The sequence below is a fragment of the Dermacentor andersoni genome, chromosome 1 (genome assembly GCF_023375885.2).
Source record: "Dermacentor andersoni chromosome 1, qqDerAnde1_hic_scaffold, whole genome shotgun sequence".
Lineage (NCBI taxonomy): Eukaryota > Metazoa > Arthropoda > Arachnida > Ixodida > Ixodidae > Dermacentor > Dermacentor andersoni.
Genome location: NC_092814.1, coordinates 50,720,046 through 50,746,704, shown reverse-complemented (window position 1 = coordinate 50,746,704; position 26,659 = coordinate 50,720,046). Strand labels below are relative to the sequence as shown.

The 26,659-nt window shown below is 43.7% G+C and overlaps 3 protein-coding genes across 3 annotated transcripts in view; 2 read left to right on the top strand and 1 right to left on the bottom strand.

Annotated features, from left to right (window-relative positions):
* Grx3 (Glutaredoxin 3) overlaps positions 1-11,174 on the top strand; it is a 37,468-nt gene extending 26,294 nt beyond the window's left edge. Inside the window, exons 8-10 of the mRNA XM_050194261.3 lie at positions 5,074-5,184; positions 8,609-8,741; positions 11,080-11,174. Of these exons, the coding sequence (XP_050050218.2) occupies positions 5,074-5,184; positions 8,609-8,741; positions 11,080-11,124 (289 nt within the window). The 3' untranslated portion in view covers positions 11,125-11,174. The remainder of the gene's footprint in view (positions 1-5,073; positions 5,185-8,608; positions 8,742-11,079) is intronic.
* Positions 11,175-16,601: 5,427 nt separating this feature from the next.
* Positions 16,602-19,304, bottom strand: LOC126546143 (RING finger protein 145-like). Its single transcript, XM_050194258.3, has 3 exons — positions 19,144-19,304; positions 18,593-18,760; positions 16,602-18,520 (listed from the first exon to the last, which is right to left on the bottom strand). The coding sequence occupies exons 2-3, from the start codon at positions 18,750-18,752 to the stop codon at positions 16,896-16,898; spliced, it is 1,785 nt and encodes a 594-aa protein (XP_050050215.1). The 5' UTR covers positions 18,753-18,760; positions 19,144-19,304; the 3' UTR covers positions 16,602-16,895.
* Positions 19,305-19,379: 75 nt separating this feature from the next.
* Positions 19,380-24,046, top strand: LOC129380463 (uncharacterized). Its single transcript, XM_055061457.2, has 2 exons — positions 19,380-22,245; positions 22,354-24,046. The coding sequence occupies exons 1-2, from the start codon at positions 22,164-22,166 to the stop codon at positions 23,985-23,987; spliced, it is 1,716 nt and encodes a 571-aa protein (XP_054917432.1). The 5' UTR covers positions 19,380-22,163; the 3' UTR covers positions 23,988-24,046.
* Positions 24,047-26,659: the final 2,613 nt, after the last annotated feature.

Sequence of the window (26,659 nt, the reverse complement as noted above, 5' to 3'; positions counted from 1 at the left end):
CCGGTTGTCTGCTTGTCATCTGCTTGCACCTGTGTGACTCCCTGTGCCCAATGATTGTAGTTCATTTCTGCAGTAAAAGCTACAGTCAACGCACCACAGCACACTCGGGGGTGGAACTCCTGTTCCAATTGCGCCATTTTAATACAAACAGAAATTCCTGCGCCAAGCTACACCAAACACAGAAAATTGACTGAAATTGTGCCACGCTGCGCCAGAGTGGCTTTGGTAGTGGCCCTGAACAGCGAGTGGATTCGTTATCAGAAAGAAAAAAAAAGTATACAGCTGTACAGTGTTACATAATTTTCGGGCTTATAACATGCACTTTTTGGCGCTTCCAATAAGTGGCCGGCTTGCGCGCGGCCACTCCCGGCTGTTATCACTGCTGTCGGAACGGCCAGGGTGGCTCTATTTAGGGAGTGCTATAGAATACGGTTGAATAGGCCGAGCAGCACGGCGTTCCCTAGCTGAGATGCAAAATAACAAAAAGTAGGCTTAAGGTGCTGCGAATTAACTAGATATTCAGAACTACATCCAGAAGTGCTTGGATTTAAAGTGAACGGAAGCATCAACCGGTCAGCAGTCAAGATAAGCAAGCGAAGTTGAGAGTAGTGGCGGAAAGAAAGCAGGGAAGAGACTGATATGACTGGATTTGTTACAAGCACGTAGCAGTGCAAGGTAGATAGAGAAGTTTTGAGGAAGAAAAAAAATATTAAAGAGATGCATACAAAAAAGCTAAAATGAAAAGCATGTATGACTAACTGCCTGACTGACTAACTGCCTGACTAACTCAGGCAGGCTAGGTGACTATTTGTCACCGCCAGGTTTCAAAGGGGAGGCCAATAAATCGTCATCGTCATCGTGTTAGGGAGGCGCACAATGCATCGAATTCAGCGGGTGAACATCTGTGTCCCCAGGACTCTTATAGCATAAAAATATTCCAATCTGTGTTTCTGCCCATGTGGGCAAGGCCTGAGCCAATTTGATCTATCACATAGGGCTAAAAACAGATTGGTATAGTTTTGCGTCATACCATTTCAGTGTCAATTGTTGCTCTATGGGTCTGTGGTGACATATGGGGACCCAGAAATTATGTTATCGTGTCGATTGGACTGCATAATTTGAGAACATTTTCTGCTATCATCATGAGCGTTGGTGCGGGAATATATACTTTGATCGTAGTGCCACCGATGGTTTTGGATTTATAGAAAAGCATGCACCATGCTGCCGCTCTACCCACTCTTTCATATTATAGTAGTACGGGATAGCTACAAAGCGGGCTTCTACTGCCCCGCGGTCTGATCAGCTTGCGGCAAGGCGAAACTGTTTTTTTATGTTGAAACAGTTTTCAATAAACCACAGTAGTCCATAACTCTGGCTTCTTCGTACAGTATGTTGGTGAAGCGCATTTCCGGGGCACTTCACTCACACTGTCGAGACATTAAAGAAAAATGTATTTATAAAAAATATCTTGAGCTACTTCTCGAAATTTTGGACTCACTATGGCAGAATCCATGTCCTTTGTGATTGCTACCACTAATTAAAAGTTTACAGGTACTATTACCAAAATTTGCATGCACTAGACGGTTTCAGTATCAAGGTAATCTGCTTCAAAATTCAGCTTAGGACATTGCTTAAAACAGTTGCAGTACAGTGCCCGTTTTGGTTTATTCTGGGTTTGTCGTGGTTTAGAAGTGCACTGCCATATGACATATTCCATTATTCCACCAAAATTCAGATTAGCCTGCTCCAAGCCACTTCAAAATGAAATTTTGTCTGCTCCAAGATGAAATTTTGTCTGCTCCAAAAATTGCTCCTAAATGACTTTGGGCACTCCCACTCCTGCACACTGAGGTCGAAGTTATCTGGCTCTTCCGTGCCCTCTATGCCATGCCAGAACTTTTTAGGTGAGGTAATTTCCCAACTTAGCGAAGTGGTATGACATGTGTTCACTCACATTTGTAAGTTCTACTACCTTTGCTAACTGGACATGTCACTTTGTTCCAAAGCTCTTTCTAAAGTAGTTCTAGCACATTTAAAGCTACTTGCTTTAATAAAAAAATCTACTTTTGAGCAGTACTGCTCAGGCGACACGATAAGTAATGCACATGGGGCCATATTGTAATAGGCAGTGCACTTCCGAGCCACCAACCTGTGATGTTGGTTCTCCGAAGAAATTCACCGCCGATTACGATATTCCCTAATGCAAAATTTGATTGCAGCTGTATACGTGTTTTCATTTTGCAATATATTGGCTGGCGCGGACAATCTGTCTCGTGCAGCATGTTGCAAACAGAGCGAAGTGCAGCGCAACTGCTTCGCCAATCGTGACACGTGGGCGCGATTCACTGCAGCCGTTGCTGCTAACAGACCTCCGCTTATGCAGCGTTCTGTTTCCGTTCAGACGACGTGCGCTACTCTAGTGCCATCTCATAGCCATCATCGCTGCACAGCTCGTTTTGCAGGGCACTGCGTTTTTCTTATCACGCCTTCACAGTACCATCCTCCTTCGCTGTACTCGTCGCACTCTCTTCGCTTTCACGGCCTTTCATCTGCATTCGTTTTTATCCTTTTGCTGTGCTCCAAAACAGTGCAGCTGCTCACACCGCACACTGTGCGATGGTGCCTCCCGCACAATTTCTCGTAATTTTCACGCTTTTAACAGTGGACTTTTTGCCTCTTCAGGCAAGTGGCTGGCACATGCGCGGCTGCTCCGGGCTGTTGTTGCTGCTGTCGGAGCGGCCAGGGTGACTGTATTTAGAGTGTACTGGAATCAAGGGGGTGATATGACTTGAATATGGTTGAGTAGGCCGAGTGGTAAGGGTTCTGCAAGCGAACTAGATATTAGGGAGGCACGTGCTGCAGTGGGTTCAGCGGACGGGGGTCTCTGCCCCCATGGCAGGTATAATGTAAAACTATTCCAATCTGTTTTTGTACCCACATGGGCAAGGCCTGAGCCATTTTGACCAATCACAAAGGGCTTATGGTGGATTTGGAATAAACACTGTGTGGAATAGTTTTACTTTGTGCCAGCCCAGGGTCAATTGCGGCTCTCTGGGTCTGCAGTGACATATGGTGACCCAGAAATTATGTTACCGCGTTGATTGGCTGCGTAATTTGAACATTATTCACCATCATCATAAGCGTCGGCGCATGAATATATACGTAGTTCGGTCATAGTACTACTGATCTTTCTGGCTTTACAGGAAAGCATGCGCCATGCCTCCACTCGACCCACTCTTCCGTATTCTAGTACACAATATCTATAAAGCGTGCTTCTACCGTCCCACATTCTGATTGGCTTGCGGCAAGCCGAAACTATTTCTGTTATGTAGGCTTTCAACAAACCACAGTACTTCATTACTGTGGCTTCTCCGTGCGGTCTGTTGGTGGCGTGAATTTCCAGGCATTAAAGAAAAATGCATATATAAAAGATGTCTTGGGCTACTTTTCAAAATTTCGGACTCACTATTGCAGAATGCACGTATTTAAAGCCTAAACCTTAGATGCCTCATGGGTAGAAAATTTGACCATCTGTCATAATGGCACCAAAATTTGGGGTCGAACCCTCGACCTTTGGTCTTAATTAAGATGAAGTCATTTAAGGCACAGTTAATTAAGATATATTTAATTAAGGCACTTGAATCCATGACCTTTGGTGGGAGAAAACAAGTACTAATAGGAAATAACGCATTTGAATAAGAATGTCAAGTAATTTACTGAACGTCTTGTGTGTGCACAGGCTTTCACCTTCATCCTCTTCAGCGTATGCTAAAGTGATTGTCAACTTTTTGTGATTGCTGCTACTAATAAAAGATCTACAGGCACTATTACCAAAATTTGCATGCATTAGACGGTTTCAATATCAGGGTAATCTGCTTCAAAATTGAGCTTAAGACTGTTGCAGCACAGCCGCTTCTGTTGGTTAAAAAATAAATTACGGGGTTTTACGTGCCAAAACCACAATCTGATTGTAAGGCATGCCGTAGTGGGGGACTCAGGATAAATTTTGACCACGTGGGGTTCTTTAACGTGTGCCTTAATCTATGTACACGGGTGTTTTTGCATTTCGCCCCTGTAGAAATGTGGACGCTGCGGCCGGAATTTGATCCAATGAATTTGTGCTTAGCAACGCAACACCAAAGCACTCTTGTTTATTCCGTGTTCCGTCATGGTTTCAAAGTGCACTGCCATATTCCATTGTTCCACCAAAATTCATATTGGCCTGCTCCAAACTGCTTCAAAATGAAATTTTATCTGCTCTAAATTGCTCCAAAATGCAATTTTGTCTGCTCCAAACCCACCGTGGTTGCTTAGTGACTATGGTGTTGGGCTGCTAAGCACGAGGTCACGGCGGGATCGAATCCCCGCCATGGGAGCCGCATATCGTTGGGGGAAAAATGCAAAAACACCTGTGTACTTATATTTAGGTGCACGTTAAAGAACCACAGGAGGTGCAAATTTACGGAGTCCCCCACTACGGTGTGCCTCATAATCAGATTTTGGTTTCGGCATGTAAAACCTCACAATTTAATTTCTTTTGTCTACTCCAAACTGCTCCAAAAGGCAATTTTACTTGCTCCAAGAATTCCTCCAACATGACATTGGGCAGTCCCACCCCTGACTTTGTATCTTCTGTGAAGTTGAGTATCATTATGAAGAAGTACAGATAGTGTCCCTTTTGTGTGTGTCCATGGGGACTCTGTTTAAATAAACGTAGTTCCTGCCATTTTCTGAGCATTGTTTCGTTTTCATATGATGCACTGTCATGTATGCATAACTTGGTGCTTTGATGTATGTGGTAGTACACATGCCTGCAACATTTTTTTTTTTTTTTTATAGTAAGGCAGCTTTACAGTGACTACCTTTTTGCCACATTATTTGCTAAAATCAAGGATGGAGCTATATTAGCTTTAGATTGAAAGTCATTGGTCCCTCTGGATATCTGCAAAAAAGTCATTATTTGTTTGATTAAATGATGTCATAGAAATTGCCGTTTCCTTTCTCATAGTTGCTTTGTGGCCTAAAATTCTGTAGTGCCACTAGCATGAGTGAGATTCCTGACCACTACTTCAGATTGCAGAAGCTCATCAATAAGGCACCCGTGATGGTCTTCATGAAAGGCTCACCTGACGCACCTCGATGTGGTTTCAGCCGAACTTTGATGGAGATGTTCAAGAAACACAAGTATGGCAGTCTTTATCTTTGGCTTGCACATTATTTTCAGTCTTGTTTTACTAGAAATAATCCGCATGGATACTGTACGCAGTCTATGTATAGTAAATGAAAGGCTGACTTTTTTTTCCTTTCTTTTCACATGGCTAATACATTTGACTATGACCATAGCACCTGCAAAAGTTGTGTGGTGTTGTGGTGCAGACTAACTATTTTTAAAAAAAAGTTACAAAACAGTATCAGTTTTTGTTTTACAATGTTCTCTGTTAATTTAATTCAAGGTCAGAATTGATTTAACCATGAATCTCATGCTGGCCTATATCAACGTAATGCGAACTACTATGATTTTCCCATCCCTTGAGAATTGTTGTTGGCTCGTTTGTACTGGCATCACATGGGCATATAAAAGGCCTTCGAACCAGTAGTCTTTTTACTGAACAGTGAAATGGGCACTACTCCACAGCAGCTTCAGCGGCTGTCAAGTAAATAGTCGACAGGGTTGCGTGAACTTAATCGAAGTCAACACTGTGTCCCTTAAAGGGTCCCAGAAACACTTTTCTAACTAATCATAGAATGACATCACAGAAATTACGTCGCCTCAAGAATCTCCTGCCATTTCCTGCTCAAAAATTTTTCAAATCCTTCTATACAAGCAAAATTAGACGCAGTTATTGGACCGATAAGCAGCTCTCTTTTTCCGTTCATTTCCACTACCGCATTCGAAGCTACACTGGGGAGACGGAAATGGGGCGCAAGGGAGCAGTGCCCCCACTGGCCCCGCCCAAAAGGTTGGACCTTTCGGCCGCGACACAGCTCGTGAAAGCACCCCACAGTGGCTGCAATATCTACGCTACGCTTTTCATCTCTGAAGCCACGCGCAGCAGATGCAGCAAATGTGAAATTGTATTTCTGTCGTTTTGAGATTGCAGACATATATTTCTCATACGTAGGGCACCTAAAGTAACTTTATTATTTTTTAAAACAATTTCAATTTGCACAGTTTGTATACTCTTGCCAGCCAATATCAAAAATGCACTTATTTTTTTCCTAATGTAAATATTTCTTATAATATCCAGCACAGGATGTTCTTTGTTTAAGGCCTGATTAGCTAATTAACAGCAACTTCCATGGTAGAGTACAGCACACGGAATCGATTCTGAATGTTCATAGTGTGGCATAAACTGTACGTCATGGTTTTAGGCCATTTCTAAGTGAAATTATAGGTTGTCAAACTTAGTCATAAAAAACACCCACCTTTATACTAGGAAAGTATCAAGGTGGGCATTTTTTATGACTTACGTTTGACAACCTATAACTTCGCTTCAAAATGGCCTAAAACACGACGACATTGTGCTGGAGAGAACAAGCAATTTTTCATCACTTTTGACACGAAATGTAGATTCCCTGCTGTATGCAGTATAATAATATTTGGCTTGCATGTCCACAGGAGCCTTGTTAACAGATCGGCATCATATTCTTACTATGTTCAAAAAGTGTTTCAAGGCCCCTTTCAGGCACGTGTCTTTACCGGGTTTCATGGCATCAGTCTTATTGTGAAGGGACACTAAAATGAAAAAAATATTCAGCTGCTTTAGCAAATTACGCTTCTAAAATGCCCCAAAGCCACTCTTAACCATGAGAAGAGGTTGGTAAGCCAGCAAATATGCTAAAACGAAAGACAAGTCACAGTGCTGCCTTGAAGTTCCCACACCAGCTTGCTATGACATCATAGATTTTGACGGCGTCTGCTTAGGCCTTGTTTAACTTTTTCGGTATATGTAGACTACATTGTGCTCTGAAAGCATGAAAGATTGAACGTAACAAGTTTAAGTAACTTTTATTCAGCCAGAATGGCCCAAATAAGAGAAAATACTTCAAAGTCAGTGACGTTACACTAGGACACCACTGCTGGAGTTTTGGTGCGACATTAAAAAGGTTAAACTTTATCTCTCTTGTTACCGGTAGAAATGTGCTCATTTTCGGTGCTTTTATGTTTTAATATTTTATTTCAAGACATAGTGTATCGCAGTATACACTGCGATACACAAAATTGTAGCCTGATCACTGGTGCTTCGAATGGATGTATAAGAGTAATAATTTCTCAGACAATTTTGTAGAATCCTTATGTGAAACTTCAAAGGAGCACCTCAAAGAATACGAATGAAGGTAATAATTGACTATTTTTAGTATACGTGCTGAGAGTAAAAAAAAAACATCTGAAATATACAAAGTATGCACCTGGTTCCTAGTTCCCAACTTTTGTAACTCAAATTATGGAACAAAATAAGTTATATGAAGATTTGTTAGCGTCAATACAAACTATAGTGATGCCTATGCTATGCAGGAGAGCACTAGCTTTGCAAATGTGAAAATGGTAAGTTCCTATTGTGCAGGGAGCATTCACCTTTACTCATTGCACTAGGCACCTGGTTTGTTTTTTACTGCATTCTTTACACTCGCGAAGCAATGGTTTACGAGTCAGGAAAGCATGCAGAAGCTTCCTCATACTTGATTATTGCGTTCGCTCAGCTTTTCTGCGCAAGCGAAATGGTCTAGTGTCATTTAGCTGGCTCTGGAGCCTCCATACACTTTGTTCAGTTCTTGTACAGTGCTGCGCAGTAACTTGAAGTGTTGCATAATATTGTACAGTAATTAATAAGGGAACTTGCACAGGCAGTGTTCAAAATGTAAGAGATTTATTAGTTAGCTGGACAAGCTGCAGTCAAAGGTCTGTCCAAAATTTACTGTATGCGCTTCTTAGAGTGAAAATCCCACACAATGGGAAGGGTTGCTTGTAGTAATTTGCGCTTACGCTGTCATAGCGCTGATGGATAAAAGCAACACATGAAGGGTAAAATTAGTTTGCACTTGATATTAGCCGAACACAATTATCAAAATAATGCGCACTCATGATGAGCATCTACCATTGTTTTAGACATTGTTAAAACAGCCTATACGTCGGATTGGAAAATTGACAACCCGAGAGAAGCTTCTGTGTCCTCACTGCTGCTGTCATTTAAAGGTCATGCCGAGTCGACCAAAGTGCAAATTTTGAAGTGTTTTGTTAAAGAAGTGCTAGGAGCATTGAAGGCTAGTTTCGAAGATATTCAGTCGAAACTTTATTTTTCCATACTGCCCAGTCTGCCAAAAACTGTCAACTCTGACTAATAGGTAAAAGTTCAGTCTTCATTTCAGATGGTGCATGATGTTGCTAGCAAAAGGTTTCCAACTGAAAAGTTTAACTGTGTAAGAAAAACTGTCAATCAAATTGGTCGACTTCTGTAGGCACTGTAATGAAAGAGTTAATCTTCATTTTCTAATGCAGTAATCAGTCTCAACTGATTTACTGTTTTTCTTTAGTGTTAAAGGCTTATCTTATGCATCAAAGCAATGCTTGCATCCAGCCATCTAACATGCTAATTACACCTAATTCCAGAGTCACCTTTGACAGCTTTGACATTCTGACAGATGAAGATGTGCGACAGGGTCTCAAGCAGTACTCCAACTGGCCAACATACCCACAGGTGTATGTCAAGGGAACACTTATTGGTGGCCTCGACATAATCAAGGTATGCACAGCAGTCACTTTGAACCTTATTTTATATGGTGCGATTTTGCTTGCAGTTTTGTACAGTTTTGTACGTTCCATGTAGATGGGCAATCGGGAGTTCAAAATACCGGGTTTGTTCAAAAATAAGTGACATTATTCCTCGAGTGGCCAGAAAAGGTGTGCCGCATTCTTGGGTTGTCATTTTTGGAGATAGGTACCTTCAATTTCATGTGACTATAGTGCAAGAAGCAGCTGTGTATAGGGCGTATAGGTATATACAGTCGTTACAGATAGACGAAAGTACAGTCAATGTACACACCGAATTCTCATTGGTGGCTACTGTATCAACTAGGATTCGTTAGTTTCGGTTTCGCGGAGCACCAGCGACATGGTTGATGACCATGCTGGCTACGTCGCAAAACGAAAATATTGCCAGTTCTTCTAGACTCAAAGGCCATATTGGCACTCAGTTGTGCATCATCTTGGGTAAACAGTGCTACACAGACATGGACAAGAGATAAGGAAGTCATGTAATAGGCACTGAACAGTCCGAAGAAATAATTAAAAAATTTTTAAAAAATATCTGCAATGGGTGATCAATACAAAAGAAAAAGTGTGAAGCACGCACGCGCGCACACACACACACACACATACACAGAGAGAGAGACAGACAGACAGACAGAGAGTGGAATCTCGGTTGCAATTGCAATAGCAAATAAGTAGATAGCTATACGAAGTAAGAATAGTAGTTTTATCGGCCATATAAACTTGTAAACATTCGCTTACTAACTAATCGCTTGACGACCACGGTGGAGTGAGTAATCGTGGCACCAGCAGCGAGCGAATTGACCTCCGTGCATCTCACGCTTCAACGCGAATGAAACGTCGAAAGCACAGCGCATACGAAGCTACCAGCACTACGCGCACTCTGCAAACATCGCTGATCACTTTGAAGATGAGGCCTGCACAGCCGCTTCGTAAGCAGCAGCCACTGGAGAAGAACCCCTCTCCCTCGCCGTTGCCCCGTGCCTTGCACGCAACAAGAGAAAGCGCACTTCCTTGATGCCGCACCCGAGAATGAGCCGTGTTCACCGGCTCGCACTCACACATACAGCATAGGGTGCTCGGCGACAATTTTATCGCCGTTAGACTTTATATGGGAAATAAAACATGGGAGGGGTCAGGGAGGACGAACAGGCGTAGAGGGGGTGAAATGTTCTGTTCGTTCAAAGCAGCACCTCGCCCGCTGCCATTGTAAGCATGCCAAGAGGAGGAATACCGTCAGCGGGGGAGGACTGATTGCTTATGAGCCCGTGCATATCCACGGCCGCAACCAAATCCCTACCCGTCTAGCCTCCTGCCCACAGTGCCGTTGGCTGCTTGCTGCTTGTGTGTTCGTATCAGCCGCAACGGAGTGATAAATGTGTACGGATCATCCAAATTTCTTTACATTATCCACAATGTACTTTGGCCGGGGAACTTGAAAAATTCATATCACAGCGAAATTCATATCAGCCGAATCCGTATCACTGAGATTTCACTTATATATGCACACACATATAATTCAACAATGACGATTTGAACAAGTGTCCTTGCAGCATATAGAAAGAAAATAATAAGACACATTGAAAGCACCATAATAAGTGCTAGCAATGCGAAAAAAAAAAAAAACTCTGGCATAGTCAAAATTCAGTTGTACTGAGCAAATCTTTCTCGAAGTTATCTGCACAAGCGACATCTGATGGCAAGTGTATTGTTTACTTTGCTGCACCAATAAGGTGGTGGTGGTGGTGGTAAATTAATTATTTTATTGTGCTGCAACAAGATTAAAATACTAAAGCCTGCAGGAAAACAGTAGTAGCAGTGTCACTAAATGTTGAGGCTTGCCCTGTTACTATGATGCCATTTTGAACTCAAAAGGCAGGTTGCCTCAACTTGCATTCATGAGAACATGGCATTTAGAGATTTATACTGCACTTACAGGCCATTTTGCACATAATTGCAGCTGCTTTATGGTTGTGCAGTGCAATTTCTGTAAGTGTTCAGATGGCATAAATATTAAGGATATTCATTTTCGTTCTCTAGAGCTATGGAATACCAAGAGTGCTGCAGGAGTTGCACTTGAGATCTTACAGTATCCCTAATTGTGTGCATTGTGGCTGTGAATTCCACACATAGGCATTAGTGAAGTGCCACAAGGGTTGCATACTCATTTCATGTATTCAGTCTGAGCTTCCTTGCTACCAGGCATCTAGCATAAAATTGTGTTTTATACATGGGGACATATGTTAATGCCAAAGCAAGGAGGTTTACTTGCAATGTGTAAAGACTGATAAAATGTTGTGTGTGTGTTGCAGGAACTGGAAGAGAGTGGTGAGCTTGCAGCTGCTCTAAATCCATGACTACCCAACACCTCATGCTCTTTCACATGAATAAACTACATTTGTGCTTACCTGGTCAGTGTGTTTGCTTATTCTTTTGCAGATATGTTCTATGAACATATGGCTTGTAGATTTCAGGGATGCTTTCACAACAAAATACAGACTTGCAACGTGCAGAGTACATGCGCAGTGACCCTGTAGGCGCCACGATTACAGTAGTCCTTGTCACTTTCGCACTGTACTTGGGTTCAAGGCAACATTGAGAAGAATGCCAAGGACAATGCCATTGATTGTGGATTTCTCCAGTGAAATTTTTGGTGAAGCTGGTGGGGCGAAGGGGGGTTACATCTCCTGAACCCCACACTTATTGCAGAATCCCTTTATTCTTCCCTTTCTGCCTTTTGATCTCGAAGTCTAAACAGATTTATCATGGTGCAAAGACATCATGCAAAGACATCATGCATCTTGCCACTCGGGACTACTACCAGCATGCTTTGCAGCAGCAGTGGCATTGTGAAACGCACCTTGAAATAGGTTTATTCCAAAAACCAGCGCTTAGTATTTGTTGTATTGTTGCACTCAGCTGCATGATAACATTAGTGATTGTCTGAATAAACTAACTATTTAATTGTTAATGTTGCCACCTTATGCAGTCAGATGCCAGATCCACATTTGCTTCCCTCGACAACCCTCTGCTGGGAAAAAAGAAGAATTATGGCTAAGTCACTGATGCAAACCACATTTAGAGTGACCTTGTGGTCCGACATTCGCCAACAAGAAGCCCAGATTGGCAGACTCACAAGTGTTGTTCTGGGATGCTGCTCCTTCACTCTTGAATACCTATGCCTTGACAGGTACGATTCATTGTTTCGGTGCAGCAAATATCTTCAGCTGAATACCAAGGTGTCAGAGTGACTCAATTAGTGGCTAATACCTGCTGCTTTGACTCACTGGCTATGGTGTTCTGCTGTAGAGCACAAAATCTTGAGTTCAATTCGTGGCTGTGGCGACTGCATTCTGATGGAGTTGAATGCAAAAACTGGCTTTTGCTTTTAGTAGCTTCGAAGTGGTCAAAGTCAACCCAAAGCCATCCAGTGCTTGAAGCCTACTCTGCAGCTTTGGGAAGTAGAACGATAAAACCAATAAAATTGGTGCACTCATTGTACTACTGCTGCTGCAAAAATGGAAATTCACTGTGCAGCATTACTGCTTTTATTTTTCTGAGGAGCTGCCCCGCTTTGTTACACCTATCTGCCGCAGGACAGACACAAGAAAGATAGCATGGGTGACAGATAACTGATATTGAAAAAAAAAATGTGCACATAGTTCAGACACTTCAGCTATTGATATAAGCAGGCAGCAAAGTTCATCTAGAACAATGGATGCTTTGGCAGTGCAGTTGGCATTTTCTTTATGTCGGCCAACTTCCCTACTACCTGATAAGCTTGATAAAATTGAGCAGTGTGTACATGCATATCCTTTTGCAGCAAATGCCATGCCTATTCGCCACTATGAGACAGATGTGTTCAGCAAAGACCATACGCATTGGTTCGAGCATTTTGTTTTTTAATATCCGATGCTTATGTTATTGGAACGCTAAACACAAACATCCCTTGGTGCTTGCATTAGACACTGTGGCATCCTTGCGGGTGCCCGAACACCTTTACTTTTCTACAATTTGGAAACCTGATACCCTTTCATTCTTCAAGTGCAAGGCAAGACATTGCATCTTTAATCCTTGTCCTCTGTGGGCACCTCTTTGAATCTCGCCATAAGAATTTTGGCGACGCATTTATCTTAATGCCTGTTGCACTGCATTTCTTGCAGCTGTGATTTCTGCAAATACGAACTTTGTATTAGTGTTTCACATGTAACTATCGCAGCAGCTGAGATTTTCGCATTTGCTAGCACCTAGTGGAAGACTGAATTATTCTTGGCATTGGGGTTATGCAGTCCGCTTCGCTGAAAATAAAGTGAAACAAAAGAGAGACTGTTTTCGTAAAATGTTTTTGTGTTTGAACTTGTCACTCTATCAAATCAACAAATAAGTGTCTTCACTGGTAAATGCTCCACCAGGCCACATGCTCAAGTTCTATCCAAGTCCAAAAATAATGAGCATGTTTGACGAATTTTGTGTGTTTCAGTGCCTTGCTTAGCCAGGGATTTTAATGCTGATCGACTCATGTAGGTTTGACATCCTAAGGCGACACTGAGGCTCGGAGAGATGACATTGTGGAGGATTCCATATTTTGACTACCTGGCCCAGTATAACGTAAAACTATTCCAATCTGTTTTTATACCAGATCAGCCATTAGCCCTTGTGATAGGTCAGTATGCTTCGGCTCCACCCCATATGGGTAGAGCCGAGCCATAGGTCAATATCAAGGAAAGGAGCTAATGGCCAATTCGGAATAAAAAGAGATTGGAATAGTTTTACGTTATATCGGCCCTGGGGTTCTGTAACATGCACTTAAATCTAAGTGCACGAGCATTGTTGCATTTTGGTCCCACAAAAATGAAGCTGTAGCTGCCAGGAATCCAACTTGCGAACTTGTGCTCAGCAGAGCACCATAGCATAAAATTCGCACAACCACCAATTTCTCTTGATATCAATGCTTTAACTTCTAAGTTGATGGTGTTTTTTGCAAAGAGTATGACAGTATTTGGTGGGTTTTTTGCTTTAGAATTCAACTTAAGCCCATGAAAAGGTGTGAAAAAATGGTGCAGCACAAATGATATATTAGGCATCTTGCAATAGGCATCTTGCATTGAGCAAACTAAAAAAATTGACCTTTGTCCAGAAATGTTTTGGTTTTCTGGAACAGAAAGTTGAACTGCTTGCTAGCACCTCTTATGGAGCCAACAACACCGTTCTGTTGTGTGGTACAGTACAAATCAGGGATTTCTGCACAAGGCTGTCTAGCATTAACTGCACCAGATCTTCATCTATTTTTTAAATGTTCCTCCCTTTTAAATCTCTGCAGAGGCGGCTAGAACGCCATGTCATTAGGTCTAGTCTTCTGTCCTTTGCAGGGATGTATGACAAAAAGCAACGCTCTCTGATGTGCCTCAAAGTGTTGACTTACCTTTGATTTGTACTTCTGTTACTGACGGGGCTTAGTAGTGATGCTTTCAAATAACCATGTTTCATCACATCAGACGAAGCCATTCTTTCAAGCAGGAATGTTTCATTAGTGCAATAGAGCCCAACTCAAAAGGGAGTGTGACAGTTTGCTTCAGTGAAAATAGTTATGAACAAGCGTCCCATAGCTGCAGTGCTTCTGAAAGAGAGCTGGCAGTGAATTAAATCTCACGTGACCCTTTCAAGGGAAGTTTCTGGAGCACTCGTGGGAACCTGTCCACACATCACTATTTGTGGCTTCTGTCTGGGTACTGCTTTTACATTACAGCTTCACTAGAAGAGAATCTCAACCTACATCAGTCCGAATTTTCCGTTCCATGCCACTAATAGTGTCATCCTGACATTTTGCTGTTCCTGCACTATGGTTCTGGCTATATAGTGAGATTTTACTGCTCAACAATACGCTTAAATCGACCTGAGGTATAAAGAGAATAGTCAAACCTCGCCATCACAAAGTCTCATCCAGCAAGGAAATAGCTTCATTGTAGTTATTTATTATAAGCGTATGCACTCATGTTGGCGAGAAAAAGAAATTATGATCGGATCTATGAAAAAGAAAGACGTGATATCTCTGACATGCCTGCAAAGGGTATTTTGTCAGCTTTTTGTGGATTTAGCGGCTTGCCGTGCTGATAGGTAACACTTGAACACTTCATTACAAACACACCCTTTGCACCGTTGTTAATACGCAACTGTAAGATTGGTGTGACAGGATCTGCACACTGTCTTGATGGCTGCAAGCCAGCCAAGCCAAGCTGCTGGCAAAACATGCATCCAGAATGCGCCATTTCAAGATGTTCTTGTTAAGCATTTGACAATTCTGGTACCAGAATACTCATTCTGAGCCATGTGCACAAAAATTTGCTTTGCTATCATATGATCAATGCTGCATTGGATATAACATGTTTAGTTTCATTATTGTAGAATACTAACCAAATAAAGCATGGACAATCAAATTTTAGAATTACTTTGGTATACACAGGTAAAGCACAGGGAATGTGGGAGATGGAAATTCAAAACGATGAGCAAAATGAGAACAAGATGAAAGCAGGCGCCAACGTTTCGACAAGTGGACTTGTCTTTTGCAAGGCAACATGCTCTTCTTGGCGCAGTATCTATAAGTAAGGCTCTTTTAAAGGGGAGAGAGGGTAAGGCAGGTGGGCGACGCGACGACTGAGGGTGTAGAATTCAAAACAAGGATGTGCTACTTAATGTTGAAAGAGCAAGTGTGGTAGCACCGCGTGTCAGCCGGTTGACATGTCACTGCAGGTTCCTCTTTTCATGGAAGTGGCCTGGACGATGAGGGAAAGGGAAGATTATCTGCTCCGCTGGAGGTTAGTAAACTTGCGTCTTCTGAAAGAGAGAATAAAAATAGCGGCAGAAAATAAATGGTGCTCATGGAAAATAAGAAATAAAAGAATAAACAAAACAAAGGAATTGATGAAGAGTTGGTATGGAGGTTGGATTATTACTGACAACCCAATAACAACAAAAAAAGGCAGCCCAGTTAAAAATAAGTGCTATTGCTTATAGTTTGAAATTTAGCATAGCGAATATATTGCTTAGTTTAGGGTTGCTAATACTCGAACCTCCCCACCTCCCCTTTCTTTCCTTTCTTTTGTTTAATTTTTTTTTTCCACAAGTACCATTTTCTGCTGCTACTTTTATTCTCTTCTTCAGAGAGACGGAAGTTCACTGCTCTCCAGCGGAGCAGATAATCCCCCCCCCCCCACTTTCCCCCGTCGTCCAGGCCACTTCCACGAAAGGAGGAACCTACATTGACACGTGAACTGGCTGACACCACGGTGGTACCACACTTTCCTTCTTCAACGTCGAGTACTACATCCTTCTTTTCAATTCTGCACCCTTGCTGCTAACACACCTTTGGTCATCGCCTCGCCTGCCTGCCTTGCCCTCTCGCCCCTTTAGGATAGTGTGCCGAGGAGAGCCTTGAAGAAGACAAGTCCACTTGTCGAAACGTTGACTTTTGCTTTCATCTTGTTCTCATTTTGCTAAATATGATACTTTGAAACCTATATCCATGTTAGTTTGAGGTAAGACTGTGTATCGTGTTTGTGGCACTTGCCTGTACACCTGACATCATTTATTACCCAAGTATAGAGCTACTACAGCTCCATTCTATTGCCTTGCATCATAAAACACAAATGGTACCAAAAAGAAGTACCAGACATAGCGGGCTCATCACGAACCACAAAAGGGGTCATTACTAATAATGAGGTGAGTTTATAGTAATGTTTTGAGGGATTAAGCACGCCAGCTTAGTGGCTTGCAAGTGCACGGAACATACCTACTAAATGAAAAAATAGTATAAGAATGACGGCACAAATAGCAGCAGTTAGATTACATCTTTTTTTATTCATTCAGAACACTATCGCTGTACACATCAAAGAGCAAGTAAACAGTATTTACATGAGTTGAAGTAACAATGGAAGAGTTGTGTTCCCGGAAGTGATGTGAGCTGTGGAGGGCACTATGGCCATAGAAGGGCATCACATTTTCTCACTGTTACAAGGGGTCCCCAAGAAGCAGCTCCCAGTAGCACCACTTCTATAAAACAAGGGGCACAAGTGGGAACAAAATGGAACGTTTATCTGCGCATGGCACAAGTGGAATAGTCGGCATAGTTGCTTCAGGAGACATCTGTATGATTGGTCTCATTTGGTGCCGCAGGTGGTTCAGGATCACTCACAAGCCCAAGCTCTCCGTTTTCCAAAGAGACGTGAGCATGACACAGCGGGCACTTGTCTTGTATGTACAGCCACTTGCGAAGACATGTTCGATGAAAGAAATGCTGGCACTTCGTGATGCAAGCTGATCGCATCTCGGAGTAGCAGATGGAGCAGACATCGTTGTGCAACAAGAGCTGCTCTGGTGTTGCCTCAGGAAGAGACTCAGTCTTCCGCACAGCCTCACGGCGCAGAAGGAAACTCTTCCAACCAGCTTGCATGCGCTGCCACACGTTGAAGTAGCAGTGGACGAGCAGGATGGATGCATTAGCCCAATTCCACTTGCCTGTTGTGGATTCCCAGAAACCCATTCCTACAACAAATAGAGCTACCAAAAACTCCAGAATTTTCGTCACTGCTCGAGCCACATAAATGACATCATCCAAAGCCTCCCAAGGTTCCGTGCGCCATGCATCATACACAAACAAACCATAGATGACTAGCAGACCCACTACCTGTACAGAGGTGAGGATGCAAGAGGAGAGAACAATCATCATCCAAAAATCAATGGGGAAGAGAGTAGACAATCGCCAAGTGATATGCAATGGGAAAGCAACAAGAAAGGTGCACATGCCCAAGGTCCGAACATGTCGTCCAACCTGCCGACTCTGTGATGCACTCAAAGCCAACACCACTGGCTCTGTAATCTCCAGCACTGACTGAAGCATAGATGACATGACAATGAACAAAATGATGAGCAGTACTGCCACTCGGCTGGGCATCTTGATTTCAGTAAGGCCAGTCTGCAGGGCCAGTAAGAGCATGGTGATGCCCTCTGTCCAGCCGCTGTGCAGTGGATTGTCATTCAGAAACGTAAAGCTCCCATGCAAAAATGCCTTGGTTCCCGACAGTGTGAAGTAAGCCAAATAGGAGACTGTTACTGATGAGGCAACCAAAGTCACAGGACTGGAGCAGACATTGCTAGCAGAGCTTAAAGCTAGCAGATACCATGGGCTCTCCCAAGTAGGGTAACTTTCTGCCAACTTTACACAAAACTCAATCAGCCAAAACACAAGAAAATGGGTTGGCACAAATAGCTTGTTCCAAAATAGTGTCATCAGACCAATCCAGCCAAAGCGCATGGTCAGCAGCAGTGTGTCCAGGTAAGTGTCTTTCAAGAAGCTGATCAATGATGGTACCTGGCTATATAGATAACACGCAACACTGACACACATCAGTGCATTGCCAAAATTATGGAGGACTTCAAGCGACTCTGGGGGAAAGTCCAGCACACGAGCCAGAACAGGAAGGGTATAACAGGACAAGATGGGAAGCATGGGCCGTGAACGGCTTTCTAGCAGCGCGAACACCATGCAGGCCAACACAATGTGGGCCAGAAAGGCAGTCAGCTGCCTTCGGGCAAAGCTTTCATCAACATCCAGATGTCGCGACAGACTTGTCTCCATCTGGATGTAGTACTTTGACAGGAGATGAGAGCTGAGCAGCAGCAGCGCGCTCACAAAGTTGGTGTAGAGAGAGCGCACCCGTGGAATGGGCAGCAACAGCAAAAGGAAGCCGTGGACAAGAACTGAAAGAAATTAAAAAAAAAATGCTTGCGTAAGTTAGCGTCGCTCTCAAGTAACCAAGTCCAAGTAGTTACCTAGGTTGGTCAGCACTGCGTTCAGGACTCCAGGAAGCGACATGGACTGCGGCACCGACTTATTTCGGTCATGCTGCCACCAGTAGTCAATAATAAACAAGCCCGGCACCCGCATGATAATGCCAACGGCTGCTTCCACTTGGGCTCTAGATGGCCTCATCCTGAAACCTGCATGGACAAGATGTTTACTTCCTGTGTAACATCGCGAGTCACTCGAAGTCCGCACGTGAGCTCTACAGACCGCGGATATTTCTTACAGGTTCGGTCATTTCGTAAACGAGAAGAAAGCAAGCCCTCAAGGCGCTAATCGCCGTATCACACAGGGCACACACCCATATGCGACACACATTTTGTAGCCAGTCGTTCTGCAGCGCAGTAGTGTGCTCACCAATACGTCACCAGTGATCTATGCAACATCTGCTACTATTTTAACAGAAATTGCAGCCTCTCAGTACTTCTTAACGCAACGCGCCTGCGAGCACAGTGTGAAACCGCTGTCATGCGTCCAAATAGAAACAAGTTGCCGTTTCACTCATCCGTTCTATACGCACCTGATTCAGTTCGCCAGGGCAGAAGTCATGTAATACCAGGTTCTTCACCGCCAACTAGGCAGAACTGTAAACTGCCGTATTCACGTCTGTATCAACCAACGGCCACAATATTCCAGCAAACGCAACATGTTCACTCGCACACCTCACATCGCTGACCCACCAAGATGGTAAACACAATACGAGCACCCCGCAGCGGCAGTGCATCGAACTACGCCACAGCAAATGATAACCGATTCGTCCACGTGTCGATCGATGTTGCGGTGTTGCCCCTGTTGCATCCAGGATTGTGAATGATGCGCCATTCACTCCAAACGAACGAAGTCATCGTTTTAAACGGGACGCTCTGTATCTTAATAAGCTGCTAGGTTCTATCTTAATGCTTGATGTTAAGCATTGCTCGTGTAAGTCGTGCTAGTACCTGCTAGTACTTCCGCAAACACTTGATCCTCTGTTGCACGCGTCTGGTAAAGGCACTGAAATAGCGGCTAGAAAAAAAAATTAAGAAAGAAGGGGTGGCCGTTTCGAGTTAATACTAAGTGAAGGTGTCAACTCTTACTACACAGGATCAATTAGCAATGTCTTAACAGTCCATGCCAACGTACTTGCCTTAAAAGCTAAGGGTAAATGATAGGCAATTTCTCTGTCACTACAATACAGTAAAGAAAATTATCTTAGATATGTCACTGTGTGCTTATATGTAATATACTTCCTAGGACCATTATGCACTTTTGGCCACACTAAAGAGTCGTGGCATGCAGTATAGTTGCTTCAAATCAGTGGTTGACAACGCAGGAACCAGTTTACAGACGACAAATTTAATAAATTTAGATTTCATTGGCACAGTAGCCATTGCCACTATTGTGCACTAAGGTCCTTTTTTTAGAGATACGGTCTACTGAATGATGCTGCATGTATATATGGCCAAACTTCATGCACAATGTCTATTGCCTCTAGAAATATAAACCCAAAGAGATGTGACTGATGGTAAAAAGCTGGGAACTAGCTTGACAGGTACTGATGGACTAGTTGGTAATCCATGATTTGGTTAAACACTGCACTTAGGAAAACATATTTGCACAAACATGAATGACAACATACACAGGCACTGTGCATGTGTATTCTGTTTACGTATATGGCACTGTGTATGAGGACCATACACAGGCACTGTCTATACTCGGTGCCTGTGTCAGTGCCTGTGCATGTCCTCTTCATTCACGTTTGTGTAAACATGTTTTTTCAAGTGGGCAGCTTAAACAAATCCACAGACTAGTTAGCTAATTTATTCAGCCAGGGAACTGAGGACCATAGCCCATTTGTGACAAGCCATCATAGGTCAGCAGAATAAGTGTGCACTAGATCACCCACCAATATTTTTCCAAGACTAATCAGCATTCACTCGCATTTATACTCGCTTCCACTCACGTTACTGGCACTTATATTCACACTAATGTTCATATTTGCATTCGTTCACACTCATTTTCGTACTTGCATTCAATCGCACTAAAAATTACTCACTCGTGTTCAGACTCATGCCCAGTCGCACTCACTGGCACTCACTTGCATTCACACTCATGGCCAGTCACTACCACCACCACTTATTTGCTGTCATGCTAGCACCCACTCACAGTCGCAGATATTCACTGTCATTCATACTCATGTCTACTCACAGTAGCAGGTACTCATTGATGTTCGCACTCTAATATGCCCTCATGTACTCACAATCACTAGCACTTATGCTCATACTCACATCTGCTCATGCCCTTCATCCCTTACTCAAACTGTGAAATGAATATGGGTGAGTGTACTCATGAATGAGTACATATGCTGACCTATGCAGGCCACTGACCATGTGAGCAGAAAAGCAGAATTTACTGTTTGGCCTGATGCCTTTAATTAAGGAGTTACATACTGCCAATGCTGCTCCAGCAGGTTAGAAAATGAATTCAGGTGGACAATTGTTATAAGCTTTATAAGGCATGAGGCCAACACAGGCACACATAAATGTGAGAAATTACAGGCTAGTAAAAGTCACAATACAAATAAAAATTGTTTGCTGTTTGAAGCCGATGTCACAGAGACATGATTTGCCTTGGGCTGTAAATTATCAGCTCATGTCGTCGAATTGTATAATGCACAAAACTTCACCGAAGACTTGAAAAGCTCAAGTGCTACAAGGAAGCAGCTACAGTAAAGGTTATGTGTAACAGCAGTGACAACCGGCCAATCAAAATTTAAGATATCTTCCACTGGCTCACCAGTATAATTGTGTCCTCAGAATTACTGCTATAAGTACGCTAAGCATATTTAGAGGCATGTTGTGTACTCGCCCATTTGATCTCCCTTATTATTTGTACCTTTCTGTGCTGTATATCACCATGACAATGTTAACTAATGGTATAAAGAATGAGAGAAAAACAGCAAACTTTTTTTCATTAATTGCTTGCTTTTCTGTGGGTGCGGTTTTAGAGCTGAAGCAACCTAACTATGGTCATGGAAGCAGCATATATGTTGAATAGTCCCCACTAAACTGCTGAACTTGATAATGCAACCTTATTAGTTGACCAGTATTTTAGGCACTAAGGACTTGTTTTAGGTGCCAAATACAGGCACTTAAAGCCTAATTTTAGGCACAATAGGGGCTGATGTAGGCACTACAAACTGTTCACAAACCATGACCTGTTTTATGGATAAGATGCACATAACCATTGTCATGGTAAGAAACTGCCATACCATTCCCTTGTGAGGTCTGAAAGGCAGCAACTATATTGTGGAAGCCTTCGCTTCACAGGGCTTTGCTAGGCACCCGAGAGGCTGCTTTTTTGTCAGTCTTCATACTGCAGGCAAGACACTTAATACATTTGTTCTGACAGCTAAAGGAAGATATTCTTGACCATTTGAGCAAACACAGCAAGTCTTCCATTCTAGCTCTAGACGTAAAGGGCGCCTTTGATAACGTGAGCCATGAAGCCATTCTCAGTAACCTAGAAGATATCGGCTGTGGAGCCAAAACATACGCCTACATGAGCGCTTTCCTCACCAACCGTACGGCCACCGTGGGGATTGCCAACCTCCGGAGCAAGACATTTCACCTACCTAACAGGGGTACGCCACAAGGTTCGGTAGTCTCGCCACTCCTCTTCAACGTGGCCCTCATCAAACTTCCCCGCCTCCTAGACACCGTCCCAGGGATATTCCATGCTCTATATGCAGATGATATCACACTGTGGACGAGAGGCACGAGCACGGGCGAACAGGAGACCCGTCTTCAGGAGGCGGTCAACATCATCGAACGATACCTCAACACCTGCGGCCTCCACTGTGCCCCGGATAAATCCGAGCTGTTAGTGCTCGGGGCACGCACCCGGGGCCGGCCCCCAAGCCACGACGCACCGGACCCACAAGTCCTCCTTCAGGGAGTCCCGATACCGAAGGTCGAATCACTTCGAATTCTCGGAGTCCATATGCACAAGGACGGGTCCGGCTCCGCCACACTCCCTAGGCTACACAACACCGCGGCACAGCTTACTCATCTGATACGACGGGTGGCCAATCGCCGCAATGGCCTCAAAGAGCACGACACCTTGCAAATGATACAAGCCCTCCTTTACAGCCGCATTACATACGGAACTCCTTACCTCAACCTGAAGACAGCCGAGAAACAAAAGCTAAACCTTCTCATACGAAAGGCCACGAAGCTCGCCCTAGGACTGCCGACAACCGCCTCCACTGACCGATTGCTTCGCATGGGAGTTCACAACTCCTGGGAAGAACTCGCGGGAGCGCACCTCATCAACCAGATCGAGAGACTCAAGCTAACAACCACAGACCGAGCAGTCCTCCGACGCACAGGATACGTAACCAACCCAGAACACGATGACGAATGTAAGGAAAAGATCACGTCGAAGCTCCGAGAATGTCTACAAGTTCTTAACATACCTCGAAACATGCATCCAGAACACCATCGAGGCAGACGGCTCGCCAGGGTAAACGCCATCAGACGCAAGCACCGTAACGACCGGCAGGCGCGCTACGTGGACGCAGCCAAGTATCCGGGCCGAAATGCCTTCGCCATCAGCGTCACAGACCACAAGAGTACGACACTGGCGTTGGCGACCATTCTCGCCAAATGCGCCGACACAGCTGAGGAGGCCGCTATAGCACTCGCCACCCATACAAGTGAGCATCCCATAGTGGTCTTCACCGACTCTCAAGCAGCAACACGTAACTACATGAAGGGCAGGATCTCTATAAAAGCGATCAACATACTGAAACGTGGCGACACTCCTCCCCCCTACACCTGCATCATGTGGGTTCCGGGACACGACGGACTCGAGGGGAATGAAGTGGCACACGCCGCGGCCCGCGCAAGCGTCAACCGGGCCTCCCCGCACGAGATTCCAGGCATGTCCCACCCACCCAAATCAGCGGAGGAAACAGAAACAATAGCACTAACTTATCAAGCACTACTGCAGCACTATCGCCTTGGACGCAGGGTATACCCTCCACCACATCCAAAACTAACGAGAAACGAAGGCACTGACTACAGGCGACTCCAGAGCAATACCTTTACCCATGGAAGCTTACTGCATCATTTCCACCCGACGCTATACAGCTACACCTGTCCACACTGCAACGTGCCAGACAGCCTGGCGCACCTCCTACTGCAATGCAAGAAAACCCGAGAAACCATCACAGCGGCACAACTAGCAGCCCCAGCAGACGCAGGCCAAAACCTCCTCGCTGAAACGTGGGAGGCTGCGATCTCCAAGCCTGACCTGGTCGACCAGCGCGAACTCGTTGCCCGGGCCCGGAGGGCGATCCAAGCCAGAGGGTTCCTGGAATAAGGGACCCTCCCACCTCGACTGACTAGTCACTGCTTCAAATAAATGTTTAATTCTCTCTCTCTCTGACACTATATTGGCAGGTAGTGTACATTTAATAGAGAAACTTTCCGGTATACAATAGTGCATCAAGATGCAGCAAACATGAAAAACAAAATACGGCAGTAAAACTGCTAAATGGTTAATGAGAGCATCTAAAATTTATGCCTAGTGGACTGACATCAAGAAATGTTCCAGTTCTACATTTAGAAATCTTAATAAAGGTTATAACAGCAGTGACGCATGTCCATCGTCTCCAGGTTTTGATGTTGAAGATTATGCTTCTTCTCATTCAGAATAAGCTTCTATAGGCTGAAAATGAGCGCTTAACATAGATGGAGGTGAATGAAGTGTTTCGCAGTTCCGTATATCTGACGGCTTCACACTCTCTGGGTTTCACGAGTGTTCACCTGTAAGAACTTCAGAAATTTCTTCAAGCAGAAAAAAATTTTAACATAGGCTTGCACCTTTGCGCAAACTTTTTCTATGGTTGCTGTCACACAAAACTAGTGTTATGGTGCTGTAGCTGTGCCATGACTTGCGCACTGTTCGTAAGTTATGAACACTTCCTTAATTAACTGCTTCTTGTATACTGATATGACTGTATTATTTGCAAAGTGCTATTTATCACACGTTGGAGCACAGGAGGTCGTGTTTCTTTACGTACACTTATTTAAATGGCGATGACGATACAAATGTTTATATTAAGGGATGGCTTGAAGGCCTATTATGTGGAATAGGATGGCTCTGAATGCACCTCCCCCATCCCCTTCCGTACTTAAACAAAAAGCAAAGGAGGGCACAGTGAGGGGTAGAGTTTATTGCTCATCTATTGCAGAGTTTATATGAGCCACCACTGGCATGGTGTGTTTGTACAAATGAGTGGAGGCACTGAAAAAGATGTGCAACTGCAGTTGACAGCACTTTCAGCGAACTTTGCACACTTTTTTGCACGCACCCACAGTGCAATCTACAGTTGTCTTTTCAAGATGCAGTCCACAGTACACCTCCAAAATTTGCGCCTTTCTCTCTGAAATCCTTGCCTGCAGGGCAACATGAAGTTATGTGTCCACTGCTAAAGAAGGTGCATTTTCATTCTTCTCTGGTAATGCTAGCCAGTGTCAGGCAGGTGGTGAGAGGCCTTAAAAAATGTTGACTACGCAAGTGCTTTTATGCTACGCGACATTGCCAGGTGCGTCGCCACTAGCAAGATTGGGCCAATGCTGGCAAGTCTCGGAGAAAGAAGCAACCAAGTGCACTTTTGAAACAAAAGGAGTGCCACAAAAAAGCATTTCCAGGTGCCAAAAGCAAAAATAGGCACTTATAGGCACTATAAGTGCTAAACCACTTCTTAAACCATCATTTGTGATCATACACCAAAAGGGTGGGGCCCTGGCACACAGAAACGAATAGGCATTTGCCTTTAACCTGGTCTCTAGTTGCAAGAAACAGTTACATTCGGAATTACAATTACTATTACCTTTTCTATATGTAAATAATACTGATGCTCTTACATATGCAACACGGTGTTCCTTAGTTGTTAACTACAATCTTTCTTCAAAAGTGATCGTTTGTTCTGCCAACATAGTTGGCCTTATGTTAGTGGTTAAATGTTGGCCACCAACATTGGGCAGCTGTCAATTCCCAACAGAGGCAAGTGCCAATACCTAAACTTGCACCTCTTATGGTGGCTGACCATGGGCCAACCTCGGCAATGTTGGCCAGGAACAACAGAGGCTGTGTTGCACTGAGCATTTTTGTCCCACTAGGAAAGCATCATTTAACGGATCTATTTCATTGTCATACTCCACCTGCTGCTATAGTATTGTCTCGCAGTAAAACTGCTGGGTGCAGTGGTATTTTGTAATTGTGGAATGCGCTGAAGTTTTACATTTGTGTTTCACGTTGGGTGAAGGAAATAAAAATAGTAACGGTTAATCAGTGGGTTAGTCTTGTGTATCCGATTCCGAGGCGACAGTGGACGACTTTATACAAGCACTTCCCATGCCTAAACCTTGATTCCTGTAGCACTGGTTTCACGATGTGCAATGCCTCACCAGTTTATCCCAATGAAATTGAAAGAATTTATGCATAGTGACTTTTAGAGGGGTGTCGCTGATCAACACTCTTTCATTACTCTTGCCCCTATCTACTGTTTCATTGCCCCGAATAGCTTAGTATCCAACAGAGCTCAACTTCACAGCCTTGTTTTTACAGTTTGCCATATTCAACCAAGATATTCCCAACTACAACACGGTATTTTTGTTCTTCCAAAACATAGCCTTTAGTGCACTTAGAGAATCAATGAAAATTACAGATCGACCAATTTTGTGGCTGTTTGTGCACTTTATTAAGTATTGGAGGAAACTGCTTTAATACTGAGCTAGCTGAAACACGCAGATCCCTGTTTCATAACTCGGTGTAGTAAGTGAGTGGTGTTGTAGTTGTATAGTACTATACAGATGGAAGTTCAAGGTAGGGGCTGTAGAGTACATAGCATCTCATAGCCATAGCTGAATTGAAAATACAGGTTCACTTAGTTTTGTCACAGAAAGCTACTTGTTCAGGCAGGACAGCATGAAGTCTGAAAAGCAGCCAATTATAGCCAAACTGACATAACAACACTGCTAGCCAAA

Excerpts from the sequence above, each read along its gene's own strand:
- LOC129380463 (XM_055061457.2), top strand. The coding sequence starts at position 22,164 with ATGAGCGCTTTCCTCACCAACCGTACGGCCACCGTGGGGATTGCCAAC. Across the intron at positions 22,246-22,353 it reads ATTTCACCTACCTAACAGGG|ATGATATCACACTGTGGACG; the intron begins GTACGCCACAAG and ends CTCTATATGCAG.
- LOC126546143 (XM_050194258.3), bottom strand. The coding sequence starts at position 18,752 with ATGAGGCCATCTAGAGCCCAAGTGGAAGCAGCCGTTGGCATTATCATG. Across the intron at positions 18,521-18,592 it reads CGCAGTGCTGACCAACCTAG|TTCTTGTCCACGGCTTCCTT; the intron begins GTAACTACTTGG and ends AATTTCTTTCAG.